Below are 14,255 nucleotides of genomic sequence, written 5' to 3' on the forward strand. Positions count from 1 at the left end.
GCGGAGTCTCCATCTGTGAAGTTATTACAAAGCTGACTGCACGTGGTGTCACCCGACACCGAGGGGACAGACGGGTTCTTTTAGGGATCCTTGGCAGAATGATGATGGCACTAATTGTAGTTACAATTAAAGCTTTATTTTCTTAACAGGATATTATGATTAGTATAGCACAGAATTTATGATTAGAATGGCACAGGATTTCTACAAGCAGAATCAATATAGTAGCATAATACAGAATTTATAATACAACTTAACTTATGATTTCTAATCACCTAAGTAATACAGAATTTGTAATACAATTTAACTTATAATATCTCATCACCTGGACCCTCTGCAGATCAAGTAAAATCTTAATATGTGGTTTGCTGTATCAATATAACAATCATAATCTAGACTTGAAAATTGTATAAAAGAATACGAGTGACTCAGTCCTCGGAGGAAGCAGATGATGGTGGAGGTGTCCCTGCCACTGGGTGGTCTCGGGTCTCACTGTCCAGCAGCAGCTCTGGTCCAAGTTCCCCACTTAGGCCTTGCAAACACTTGATTTTATGGACAGTGCTCTGGGTGCAGTGACGCTTCCCTGTTCTGTGGCGAGGCCATCACCAGCACCACCTGGCTGGCTGGGTGCCTGGGACCTTCAAGGCCAGGAAGGAAGGAAGGGAGTAATTGGCCTGGCGCCCAGGAACCTTGAGGCCAGTAGGGAGGGGAAGAAGAAATCTGTTTGGTTTGTCTGCTTGGTTCACAAGACCTTCAGGGCCTGATAATGAGGGAAAGAGAGTGGATACGTGACCCACTCGGTCACGGAGAATGGCTGCTTGCCTCATAAAATGGTATTAGTTACGCTAACCACATTACCAGGGGTTGGGAGTAGGGGGTACTGGTCACACACAGCATTGGACAGCCTGCTCTGGCTGACCCTGCTTGAGCAGGTGGGGTTGGATTAGATGATCTCAAAGAGTCCCTCTAAATTTCAGTCTTTCTATGAAAACTTCTGCCGGTGTTGGAAGCAGAGATTGGCTTTACTATGGTCATTGAGGCATTTATTTCTTCTCTGCGGGCCGCGGTATTCCTCAGTGGAGAGATAGGCTTGTCTTTAGGACCACTACTTTTTGTTTTCACTCTTTCTTAAACTATTCTGTTTCTTTCATCTGCTTTTCTTCCTGTATATGGCATTTTATTTCTTGCAGTTCTTTGTTCTTTTGTAGGTTTCCTTCCCTCTCCATTTTGTTGCTGAAATGTTTAGCAATGGAAGAGTTAAGTTTAATGCATAACTGTGCAGCCAGATGAGGATAGAAATACTCGTTGTGCTTCACTGAGCCTAATAAAGAACTGTAGGTTTCATACGTTTTGTCTTGGAATAATTGCAGAGTTGAGGAAACGTCTCTGAGTCAAGTCACACTAGTGCTGAAAACATTTCTCTATAATTTGAAAAGCACAGAATTGTTTTCTAGAGTTTAGATGTTTTACAGTACCTAGTTACTAAATGTTGGAAAGGGATATATACCTATACTAGCTGAGGAGCCATATCTTAGAATTAATAATGAGGATTATATCTTGTATGACTTTGCTTATAAATTTTAAAAACAAGTTGTCCCTTACTTGTAGCAAGAAAACTCAGGTTTTACATAAAAGTGTGTTTTTTTTCTATCATTGGTTATAAATAAAAACTACAGAGATGAGAAGGAATTAGATTTTGTTTAATGCATTGGATTGTATGAGCCACCTGTAATACACATTGTCTTAAGTTTTAATAGCCTTTTAAATATGAGGCATGGTTTGTGATGCTTTTGTCTGTATGAATTAACTATGCCGTTTCATCAAAAAGTTTTTAAAATTTTGTCTCATGTATTACAGGAAACTGGGTTGCAGTACAAGAAATTCATGGCCTATCCTTGGATCCTGACAGTTACTTGGCCGGTGGACATGGTAGGACTCTTGTAGTTCTCTGCAACCGTAGTATAGCATTTTCTGTGGCTTTATTTCCTGTTCCTAGTGTAGGTGAATATATCAGAACTAGTCATCTTAAACTGTGCATTATTGAATGGAGATAATCATGCGCTTCTGAGGTCTGCTTCATCTAGTCTGTTTTAGACATCTGGTTTGGATGAGCACATGCTTTTTAACTGTCTGTTTTTCGCTATTGATGTCAAAGGGACATCAGCATTTTGAACAGACTGGTGTAAGTCAAGTTGCAGTGGTGTTCAAGAGCAGTCCCCATCCCTTCCAGCAAACTCTACACACACACATGTGCCCATGTGCATGCATACGTGCACATGCATATATGCATACAGAGGTTTTGGCAGACAGCTTTGTTCAAAGGCTTGTTTTATCAAAACATTCTCTTGCAAACATAAACGTTTGATTGGAAGAGTATTTTGAGAACAGAAACAGCTTTTCTGTAATGCCTCTTCCCATGCAACACTTGCAGAACTGTGGGGAATTAATCTTAACTCCTTGTTGGCACTTCACTTTGACTTTCCTCTATTTCCATAGCCTCTGTATGGAAGAAAGAAACATTTCTGGGATGAGTCAGAGCAGGAGCCTCGGTTGGGTGATTTGAAAAGTTCTCTGGAAGAACCTGTGTTAAGTGCCTAATCTGACTTGGTTTCTGGAAGTAGAGTTGCTTCTTTCTACTGGTTATGGAGGGAATCTAAGTGAATCCCAGGTTAGGTCCCTAAATTTAGGTGGTGTGCCCATTGTGCTGTCTATATATTCACAGTATGATGTTACCATTAAACAGCATCCCAATATGATAAACATGGACAGTAGAAATGCTCTTAAAAAGTGAGATGTCTACCTGTATTTGTGCTGCTTTTTAGACTGAGGAGTATGCTCAGTGATAAAGTAGGTATTTCCTGAAGTTGTAGGTTGTCTTTCTACTGTCTGTGTTATGATCAAGGAGCATTAAAGGGTCTGCTGGGAACTTCCCGTTCTGTCTTGGCACTGCTACTACTGTTAGGTTCTGAACTGACTCTTACAGCCTGATCAGGAACGCATCCCAAATTCCAAATTCCCAATGTGCTTTGGGTTGCAGGCATCCCTGAGATCAGTCTGTGTTTGTGTTTATTTTTCAAGAAAGCAGTGGGTCCTGTGCTTTGGAAACAAAGTTACTAGAGAAGAGCATGAACTGCACTTTTTAAGTACATGAGGTTATCCTGAGTGTGAAGCTGTGTGTTAGAATAGGCCTGAGAAGGTGTTTGACCTACTAGTGAAAGACCAGGTCAGTAGTGGCCTGCCTTCAGGATGAAGTTTTCCATAGTCAGTGAAGTTTTGGAGTTCCCTGGCTCCATTCACATCTGGGAACTATCAAGATGCAGATTCATAATTGGAGCCATTCCTGGGTCTGTGAGGTGCAAATGAAATAAATGTTCACACTGCCTGAGGTTGCCATCTACAAGTGTGCTCTTTATGTGAGGCACACCATTTTGTGTGAGAAGTCATTTTGTGTGAACTGCTATCTGTCTGCTTTCTTCCTGGCCGTATCAACTGTACTGTGAACACTCTTGTGGTTTTATTGTAACTTGCTTTTGCATAATGTCAAAGGTGTTGCCTACTTACTGTTTCTGTGGAGGTTTTCAGAGACCTGGGTGCTGGTGGTATAGCTGAATGACTCAGTATTTGTCATTAAGCTGTAGCCTGATAAACTCCTCAAGCTGGCAGTGCTGCTGAGGAGAACAGTCCCATTCTGCTCACGCCACAGTTGTTTTTTCACTTTTCAGTCACTACAGTTTCCTCCTGGATTTTACCACTCGCTTGCAGGAAGAGGAAGGACAGGGAAGTGGGGAAGCACTACTACTTGTGAGGAAGTAGAAGAGGCCAGGAGTGCTCCTGGTTTATGCCAGTGGAAGTTATTTATGATGCTGTGGCTTCACATGCCCTCTCCCACCTGTCCATTCACAGATGACTCACATACATTCCTTTCAGATGTGAGCTATGATGACAGTGTAGCTCTAATGAAGCTAGTTTGTCTCTGTGCTTGCTTGTAACCTAGTTGCATGTCCCTACTTTGGAGTAATAACCATGAAAAACTTGATTGGGGGGGGCTGAGGTGAAGCTGACTGTCAGCAAAACTCTCTCTGATATTCAGTGGGAGAGATGTAAATGGTGTGCACAAACAAAACTAATTAGTGTGTTTTCTCTTGACTTTTCTTTCTTGTGCAGGACAATGAAGACTACCCGCTGATTAGAACAGGACCCTACTGGAAGAAGTTCAAGGCCAATTTCTGTGAATTTATTGCAGTGCTTGTCCAACAGTGCCAGTGCAGCATCCTGTATGATAGCTACTTGATGGACACTATCATCTCATTGCTTACAGGCTTAGCGGACTCCATGGTCAGAGCATTTAGACACACAAGCACTTTGGCAGGTAAAATAACTCACAGTGTTGCTGTAGATCATGAGTTTTGTTGACTTGTGTACAAACAAAACTGCTCTAAAATTGAAAAGCTCTCTTTACTGGAGCAGTTGTTCTCTTATGCATTGACAGTGCCTTCCTCCTCATGTATATAAATGTAATATAAATTATTTGTTCCCATGTGTAGCTGAATGGATTTTGGATGCTTTAGATATGATAGGTCTAGACCAGTTTTTTCTTTCTAAAGAAAGTTTCTTTAATGCCTGATATGACTAACTTTAGAATTATGCTGTGTTCTGATTCTTTTTTTTTTTTTTTCCTTAACTGATTTTTCACAGTCAGTTTTCTGTTTTGTTATTTTCCTCCCTCTGCTAATTAATGTGATGAGCTTGCATTAAATGCTTCATCTACAAAAGCTTCCTATGGAGAGCTGCTTTTCTTGTGGTACCTGTGCTAAAAAGAACATTGCTTGTTACACATTTTTGTTTCGTGCAGCATGATGATTCTAAAGCTACTACTTTTTTCTTTTTTCCCCTAAAGCCAGTAAATATCCTCTTTGCCATGCAAAGAGCGCTTAAAGTATAATTTGTTCTAAAGTAAACTGTTTGCTTTGAAGGCTCAAAAAACCCACTTGAAATTTATGCAAACCATCTAGTGATCCTTAGAGGAATGTGAATTTTTGTGAATTCAAGTAAAAAATTAAGATTCCCAGCCTTTTATGGGCCAGCTTTGCTGTTGGTTGTTTTTTTTTTTTTTTTTTTTATTTTTGTTACTGAAAATCACCTGTTCCACAACTCTAGATTCTTTTGCAGAAAAATCAAAATTACATAAACTAAGAAGAGAGTTGCCCAGTAAATTAGTACTCTAACTAGAACTCTGACTGGAAGTCTGGCCAAAAGTTGTAAATCACAGTAATATCACTAAATTTTCCTTTTTTGATCATTGTCTGCCTTTAAAATAAACACTGTATTTTAAAACAAATTACTATAATCTAGAAGTGTTCATATTTTGGATAATAAACTGGATTTGGCTAACCATATGCTTTTTGTGGTAAAGTGGTGAATATATTTATGCTACATATCTCTGAGCTAAGCTAAATATGTTGGGTTTGTTTCCTTTTTAGCAATGAAACTTCTGACAGCAGTTGTAAGCGTACATCTGAACCTTGATGTCAACAAGCACAATGCTCAAAGATTATATGAGGTGGAGAAGAAGAGGATAAGTGGCAAGAGGACCAATTACAGACTTGACCAGCTAGAGAGAAAAAGGAAAGAGGTTAGGCAGGTGTCTTGTATGGAAGATGTGTGAAGATGTAAAAAGAGGGATTGCTGACAGCTCGCTTTTGGGTCATTGCAGTTCTCTGAGGTTTATATGTTTATCTAATGCATGGTCCAGAGCAGTTGTGACAGGCTAGATTAAGTGGTACAAAAATGACTAAGGTAAAAACTGCGCTATGTACTGTTAACTTGTGATGTCTGTCCTACTAATTGCTTCTCTAAATTGGCATCATTAGCCCTTGATCTCTGCACAAATATGGATTTACACACACATATAATTGCATCAGTAGCTCTGGTGTTGTGGGAGTGCAGTTTTGCATATATTTATACAAATTACAAGGCAAAATGTTAGTTCATGAACTGAATTTCATTGAATGAAAAAGGACACAGGATACCTGTCATCTCTGTATAAGTAATGCACTGTAAAAATGGTTGTAACTTCAGGTATGACCTGTATCTTTCTTGCTGTTCAGTATCTGTCATTTCTTCCGTGCTCAGCCAGACAGCTCCTTATCAACTCCCACAGACAGGCCTGTAATTGTAAGAAATAATTCTGGCTTGAGGGTGGAGGTGACTTGATATATGAACATCAAGCATAGTTCCTTCTCTCCTGACCTTAGCATCAGTCACCTCTGTTCTGAGCTTTGGGTATCCATGGACTTCTCTGTTATAGAAACAACCCCTTTTTTGTGGGAAGAAGTGTTTGGGTGAGACAAGGGTTTTTAGTATCATCGTAAGTCTGATCTTATGGGAAAAACAGAGGAAATGTGTGTGTTGGGGGGAAAACCTAAACTTCTCACCCTTCCTGATGCTGTTGATGAGAGAATGTTTTTATTAAGTGACTTAGGTTTCCAGAAGTTCAAAACTAGACTTTCAGGGCTCAGTTCAAATACGTGCTCATTGTGGAATAAGTGCATTTTGAAAACTCCCTTGCCTGCCTTTCTTCCATCTCTGTTTAAGTGCATAAAAAGAGAATTTGGATGTGTATGTGAAGATTGCTCAATAGTTGTGCTGTATCTTTTTGTGTATTGATAGGTCAAGACTCACTATATCAGACAAGTACCTTCTTATCCAGGCTAGCAGTTGATATCTGATAAACCTTTCATCAGGACATAGCTACAAAAAGGCCAATTGCTAGTGTAGATACAGACCACTCATTTTATGTTGGTACCATGTGTAAACGCTAGTAATTTGCACCACAGTAGTACTGTAAGTGCACCGATGCAAATTTTTCATGTGTAGTGAATTGTGGGACCAATATTAACGTTCAGTTCTCTTTGTATTTCAGTATGAGCATAAGCTTCTAGAGATACAGAACATGATGAATGCTATTTTCAAAGGGACATTTCTAAACCGTTACCGGTAAGAATAAAAATAAAGCTGTGATGTGTAGCAGCATTCCCAAGAAACTCTTGCTCAGATTGTCCCGATACCAGAATCAAGTTAAACATCCTAGAGGCACTGATGGTGTCAAGGGAAGTGTAGCAGTTAAATTATTTTAAAGAATTTGGGCTTACGAAAGGACCTCTCTTAAGTATCTTTCTTAAGTTCTTCCTGCTGGCTTCCTGCAGTGCATTTGTGTTGGAGAAGATATCCAGAATTACAAAATAATTATTGCATGAAACATTTGTAGCTAAAAGTGGCCTAACTGTCGATTGAAGACTAACTTAGAACATTAATATGAAGATACTTGTAATATTTTGGATTATACATGCTTCTGCAATTCCAGAAAATAAAAATATTGCAAATAATTACTATATATTAGGCATTTTTAATATATTAATATTACAATTTTGTAATTTCACAGTGATGTGATCCCCGAGATCCGAGCAACTTGCATTGAAGAAATTGGCAACTGGATTAAAACATACCCAGATGCTTTTTTAAATGATAGCTACTTAAAATACATTGGGTGGATGCTGTATGATAAGGTAAAGTTTTAATTTTTCTTATTGGGGGCAGTAGATGGGAAATTTTTTATTTTTTTTTTTTTTCAATTTTTTTAAAGAATCCTAATGTTTAAATTCTTGAGAGTAGATATTTAAGACTGTGGTGGTACAAAAAAGAATTTACTTTCTTCCCCATTTCAGGTTTTGTAGCACTAAATAACAGAGAACATTTTTTCCAGTTCTGTAGCAGTGTGTGTCCCTGTGTGTGCAGTTATTTTTATATGTTACTGAATCAGGAGCTATTACTGAATTATAAAATGGCCTATATCCTTTGAGCACATGCAGTGTTAAATGTTGACTAAAATTCTGGTCTTAGGTTTGATGGCTAAATTTAAAATTTTGTTTTATTTTATAAAAATGGACAAATAAATATTGCCTATAGTAAAATAGTCTTCAATATTGCATTTCTCATTTGGCATTAACTGGATATAAAAAATATTTGCAGAAAGTCCAGCCATTTCCCAAAGAGTTTTCTCCTTTTTCTTATGGTAAGTTTGTTTTTTCTTTTTGAGTAGAGGCACATTTAGAAAACCAAAAAAACCCCACCAAAACAAAAAAAAAGAAACAACCAAAAGAAAACAGTAACTAAAAATATGCTTTTTCTCATGCTTCTGAAATGCATGAGAGATTTTAGGGGGATAGGAATATTTATCGTGAATGGCTAATTACCGAAATTGGCACACTGTGCTTCTGCAGGCCACCTTTTAAAGTGTATATAGCTTCTGTGTAAATTCTGAAACATCCTCAGTTTTGTGTCGGCTTTAGGTAATGTTTGTGTTCTGTGAATAAAATTGTAGTTTACCACAAAGCCAGGAGGGGGAGCGCAAAGCCTCTTACTTCCCTGCATTGTGCCATTACTGTAAAGGTAGCGTTTAGATTTTTAGAACAACAAATCTATCAAGAACTGTCGTCTTTTCCTGCATAAATATTATCTGATCAGAATATCTTTTTAGTATATGTTCAGTTGGGAGAATTCTCAAAAGACAAAGTCATTTTTGAAGATGATGTGTCTTCATTCCCAGTGCTGTACAGTGAAAATTAACAGCTGGTGTCTCTGATTAATGCACACAGCTCATCCAGTGTCATTTATTGGGAACTAGAAATGGTTGTTTTTCTAAAGCTTATTATCTGAAAGCAATGCAAGCAGAGTGAGATACAGTGAGAAGTCTTCCATATTCCACATTTGGCCGAGACCTGGTAGTGTGCCACTGCTGGTGGTTGCAGTCCCGGCTGTGCTTTGTGATTTGCCGCCACCGTTAAATTGCCCGATTCCAAAATGAGAGCAGGGCATTTTTGGCAGCAACAGGGGCAGCAGTGCTCTTATATACATCTGAATGTTATTTCCCACTACTCCTCCTTAATAAGCATTTCCATCCCATCTTGTTGGGGGTGGGCGGCAAGAAACTGATATCTCCCAGAGCCAATTTTCTTCTAGAATATAACATAGAGAAGTTTGCCAAATAATTTAGGCCCCAGAGTGGAACAACCACAAAAGTATTCTAACAGTGGGGGAAAACCTGGCCAGCATCATCTACAGTGCTGTAAACAGAGATTAAGTTTAGTCATTTGGGAGGCTTTAAAGCAGAGAGGTGAGGGGGAAGTAAGTATAAAATTAACATTTTGTCTTCAAAGTCTTTTCTTTGAATATAATCATTTTTTCTTCCCCATGAGATACCATTTTTCCATTATACCCTGATATGAAACATATTTTTATGTGAAACATTATTTCCTAGGTGCAAGAAAATGCTCCAAATTCAGTGGTAATATGCTCAAAATTGCATATGAGGATCTCTCTTTGGCACAGTGAGAGTTGTGGAACAGTGCTATAAAGATACATTTTTGAGTAGTTTATGTTCATCTGCTAGAAATAATGTAACTTTTTATTTTTGAAGACCAAGCAACGGTTGATACTAAATCTGACAGCTGTGTGCAGTTGAACAATGTTATATGTAAGCCCAGTCACCTATCAGTGCATTTGTGAAACCCAGGCACCTAACTTGTGCTCAAAGGCACTAGGGTTCTTCCAAGGGAATATATAGCTACTAAATCAGCACCCAGATCCAATCAAACCAGTGCTGATCTGAGCAGCAGGTGTTGAAGGGAAGTGCTGTGTAAAAAGTTCAGAGTTAAAGACCAGAAAAATCAAGACAATGAAGAATAAGGATGGGGAGAGTGGAAGGCAGAACTAGCAGACAGGAAGGCAAAGACAATGGAGATGCACACTTGGGACCTCCTACTATGTTAGACTAGCTTTATCTGGAACTTCAGGGCAAGTTGTTGAGGTTTTATCATTAGGCTATGAAAAACACCCAAAGAAATCCTGTGGAAAGAGGAACTTGCTGTTGAAATGAACTTCTGTGTCCTGACCATGTGATCCTCCTGGCAAATTTCAGGAAATTGAAAGGGTTTTTAGTTTTCCGTCCCATTCAACATGGCTATAGAAACTGATCCCATAGTTATGGCTACTTCTGAAATACTTCTTTCTTTAAATGGTCATGTTAACATAGTGGTTTTCTGCTCCACAGGTCATCTCTGAGCATATGTACTGATTTTTGGGAGGGGGGGAGGGCAGTTTTTTAAATTGTTTTACCTCGACAGGTAGGTAAGCTGGATTGTCTTCGCTATTCAGGAGTAATTCAGAAGTAGACCTAGTTTTCCCCATTTATTATTTGGGGAATGTTGAGGAGAAAACAATGACCCAATGACCCCATCAAATCATCCCGGTCCCAGCCTGTGTTTGTAAGGCTTATTGAATGGCCCCATCTCTGTGACAGCGGTGAGGCTGAAATCTCATAACTGAATGCGTCTAAGCAGTGCTGGAGCCCATGCAGAGCTCTTTGGGTCACTAGAGCTGCCCACCATCTTACTGATGTTTTCTGCCAGTTTGTTTGCAGGTCAGGGTCAAAATACACTATAATAGAGCTGAGGGACAGCGTGTGTTCAGAGTATCCTGAAAATGCGCTTACATAATTCCCCTTCACTCTGTCACAGCTTTGAAAAACCAAACCAGGCAGGTATTTCGTCAAGATTAGAATGGTAGTTCTGGTGAGGGGAGTAGGTGGCTGGGTGTTTGTACTTGGCTACGTTATTGTTGAACGGAGCTGAAGGTGAGCAGTGAGATAGTTTTAGAAGTACGTAAAGTAATTTTGAATGAAGCTATGATGAGTGACGAATCTAGAAAAGGAGAGGTGGTTGAGAAGGAGAAAATGCAGCTGAAAACATAGGAAGACAGCAGAACTAGTCCTAGCAGAATTAGTTATTTATTCATAGTTCTTGGAGTTAATTTCCTCAACGCTTAAAAGAAACATATACATATACATATATATGTCTCATACATATATATCTCATATATACATATATATGTCTCAGTCATATACATATGACTGAGAGCTTTCAGGTGGGAAGGGGATACCTTAGAAGGCAGGTGGTTTAGTTTAATGTATTCAACTTTGTATCTGCAGACCTATGCTTGAATGCCACCTGACTGACAAATGTGAATGACACTACTAGCTGTGTTCCAAGGTCTATATGACCATCCAACAAACCATCACAGACTTTTTTTTCCTTTTTTTTTGTTTTGTTTCTTTTCCCCAAGCACAAATGCAGTGCCTATTCACAAGCAAAGTGATAAAATATGGAGGGCAGCTGAAGCCAGGGTTGCAGTACATTGACTGAGCTGAGTTTGTGCCAGTGTGCAGTGATGGGTACCACATCGGGACTGTTTGTGAGTGAGTTCTGTGCTGTGGAGCCCTTGTGGCTGTAAGAAGCAGCAGGTGTGGGCAACAGTATCTTTCTCACACAAGACCTTTAATTTTAAAGTACAATATAGAACATGTACTGCTGGTGTATCACAGGCAGATTAGAGAGCAGTACTCATTGTCACCTGTTGATCTTCCATTTTATATTCCTAGCAAAAAGCTGCCTTATGTAAAACTTGGTAAAAGCCTGCTACTGGGAATCATCCTTCACTTTGCATCTAAGCAGGTGAACAGGAACTTGTAGTAATGGATAGCCTATGTGTAGGTGGTCTCCCTTCTTGGGTTTCCTTGATTATTCTTACTGCTATTGTTAGCAAGAGGAATTAAGGAAGAAATATGAAGAGACTGATTCAAAGCCTGCAGTTCATTTAAGTGTCTCTGCTGGTATTCTTAGCATTATAAGTTTACAGAACAGAGTGATTTTTCTATGTTAGATCCTCAAAATGACTTTCTTAATGACATTTAAAGTTTTGTCATTTGAAAGGTTTAGCAATATGCACAAGATAATTTAAAAGCTGGATAAGGAAAAGTCCTCTTTTTGAGGCATCTATGAAGCAGCAGTACTAATAGTATGAAATAACACCTTGCAGGGATAAATATATTTTGCCTAAGTTAACTAATTAGGCCAACTTCAAAGCAACACTTCTCTTCTTAGAATGCTTAAAATATAGTGTTCTAGTGTAAAACAGAAATAGGGAGGAGTAACATTTGACTGTGTCTGTGAGAACCCACAATGAAAAGCTGGTGCATTTCTGAGGTGTAGCTCTTCCTCTGGGAGTTTTCACTGGACCAGAATTTCTTGGAGTCCCTTTCAAGTGTTTAATGATTGTCCAAGTCAAATGTTGAAAGGAAGCAAACAGTCTGATGTATGGAAGATTGCTGATTGTATTAAGTAGGTCATTCATGCTCTTGTCTTTGTATATCTTTAACAGGTGAATAGCACAATTCCTGCATCTTTTGCATTCTGTTGCTTTTATTAACTGTAAGGTCTGTGAGAGTCTCTTAGGAAGCCTAACACAAACTTTGATGTCACCTTTAAGTTTGACTCACTGCAGGCTTCCTCTGTGTGTGTGTGTGTGTGAGAGAGAGAGACGTGCGCGTGTGTACACAAACAAAATGGTACTGATGTTTCTAATAAAGAAGATAAGCCAGTATTTGGGTAGTCTGCTGTAGGCACCCACAAAGAACTCTTATTTACATAATATAAATGCCAATAGTGAATAACATCAAAGATACATGTGTTTAACTGTTAGCCAATTTCTCTTTGTCTTGTAGCAAGCGGAAGTGCGGTTGAAGTGTCTTCTGGGACTGCAAGGGATTTATAGCAGAAAAGAACTTGTTTCCAGGATGGATCTCTTTACTAGCAGATTCAAGGTAAATAGATTACTGTTTGCTGTTTTTTAAGTCTGGGTTGGGTGTATACACAGGGTCTGATGTTTTGATCAGAGCCGATCTCCCCACTCTCTTGACTGACAGGAGCTTAGAGTACTGCAGAAACAGCCTGCTTGACTGAGTGGATGAAGGAGTTTTGCAGACATGTTTCCCTCTGTTTCTATGGAATTTTCTGTTTCGCTTTAGTTCATGCATAAACTGACCACAGTGCATGCTAATACCATTTATCTCCACCATTCATCCAGAATGGACCAGATTTTTTTACAGGATCTTTAGCAGATGACAAAAAATTTCATACTCTGAAGGTCCCTTTTTTTGCTGCTCCTGATAATGTGTTAACCTGTAGATACTGGATTGGCTGACCATGTGTCACGCTGATGTGGGAAGGGCTCTCTGTTGATCCACCATGTCAGTATGAATCTTGAAGAAGGATCCCTTTATCTCCTTTCGGAACAAGTCAGATCATATGCTGTAATTTTGAGAGCTTGTTCTGTGACCGCACTGACCCTGTACACTGCCTTTATCATATTCCAATATCCTGACTCATTTAAGAAGTAAGCCCTTTACTTTTTTAGTCCTGCCCTTGGTAGTGATTTCGTCAGCCACCCTTATCCCAGTGGGGCTGGGCCTTTTTGGTATTTGGATAAGAAAACTCAAGGTGCTGTGATTGACACCTCAGTCCCTCTGAATCAGTTCATAATCAATGCCTGCATGTGGTGGTAGTTCATGTTCTTTTTGCGACAGGTGCAGGGTTTACCTGTATGTCAAAGCAGTTTCTAATAGTAAAAAATACGTATAGCACATCCTCAAAGAACAAGAATAGATTAATATTGGTATCTTAGAAATAAATTATTCAGATTGAAACTTGGCTATCTAAGATTAACCCCTGTTTTAAACATTTTTGTGGTGGTCATTTATCTTTCTGGTTAAAGGAAGGTTGCTGTAAGCTGCGTAAGCAACTGCAGGACTGGTATTCACAGACTGACGAAATAGCTCCCATCTGTCTGTACTGTGATCTCCCTCTGTGTGGAGGATGCTGTATAAATGGATTATTGCACACTCCATCCCACCAATCAAAAAAACCCAACCCAAACACAACTCAAGAAACTCAAACAGCTTCACACAAAATGCAGACTGATCTGGAATCTTACAAAGTTTAAATCATGGTTTCTCACTGATGGGAAATGTAATTATATAACCATCAATCCATTTCCCACAAGCAGGAGTTTCACATGCTCCCTCTGTTACCCTTGAGTGTTCAAACTCAGGTCAGGATTCATGGACTTCCACACCTTGCAGCTGGGTTGTGAGAAAAAGGAAGGTGCAAAGTCAAATGAATCTAGAGATTTAGAAATAATAATGTTAAGTGAGAAAGCTGTTGGTCCCAAAACAAGCAAGTCCAAAGGTTTAATACACCTTAAAGATGTAGGCCGCACTGAGGAGTGAGAGTTCTTGGGTACATAGGACAGGAAAATTCCCACTGTTTTCTGAGGTGTTTGCATGTGTACCAAGTTACCATAGTGTG

At 39.2% G+C, this 14,255-nt stretch overlaps 1 protein-coding gene across 1 annotated transcript in view; it reads left to right on the forward strand.

The window, feature by feature from the left end:
- LOC309601312 (cohesin subunit SA-2-like) overlaps positions 1-14,255 on the forward strand; it is a 63,057-nt gene that overhangs the window by 13,225 nt on the left and 35,577 nt on the right. Inside the window, exons 6-11 of the mRNA XM_082334256.1 lie at positions 1,855-1,926; positions 4,162-4,366; positions 5,478-5,629; positions 6,920-6,993; positions 7,439-7,562; positions 12,614-12,712. Coding sequence (XP_082190382.1) covers positions 1,855-1,926; positions 4,162-4,366; positions 5,478-5,629; positions 6,920-6,993; positions 7,439-7,562; positions 12,614-12,712 — 726 coding nt within the window. The remainder of the gene's footprint in view (positions 1-1,854; positions 1,927-4,161; positions 4,367-5,477; positions 5,630-6,919; positions 6,994-7,438; positions 7,563-12,613; positions 12,713-14,255) is intronic.

Source organism: Platalea leucorodia, assembly GCF_965183815.1.
Source record: "Platalea leucorodia genome assembly, chromosome: 2".
NCBI lineage: Eukaryota > Metazoa > Chordata > Aves > Pelecaniformes > Threskiornithidae > Platalea > Platalea leucorodia.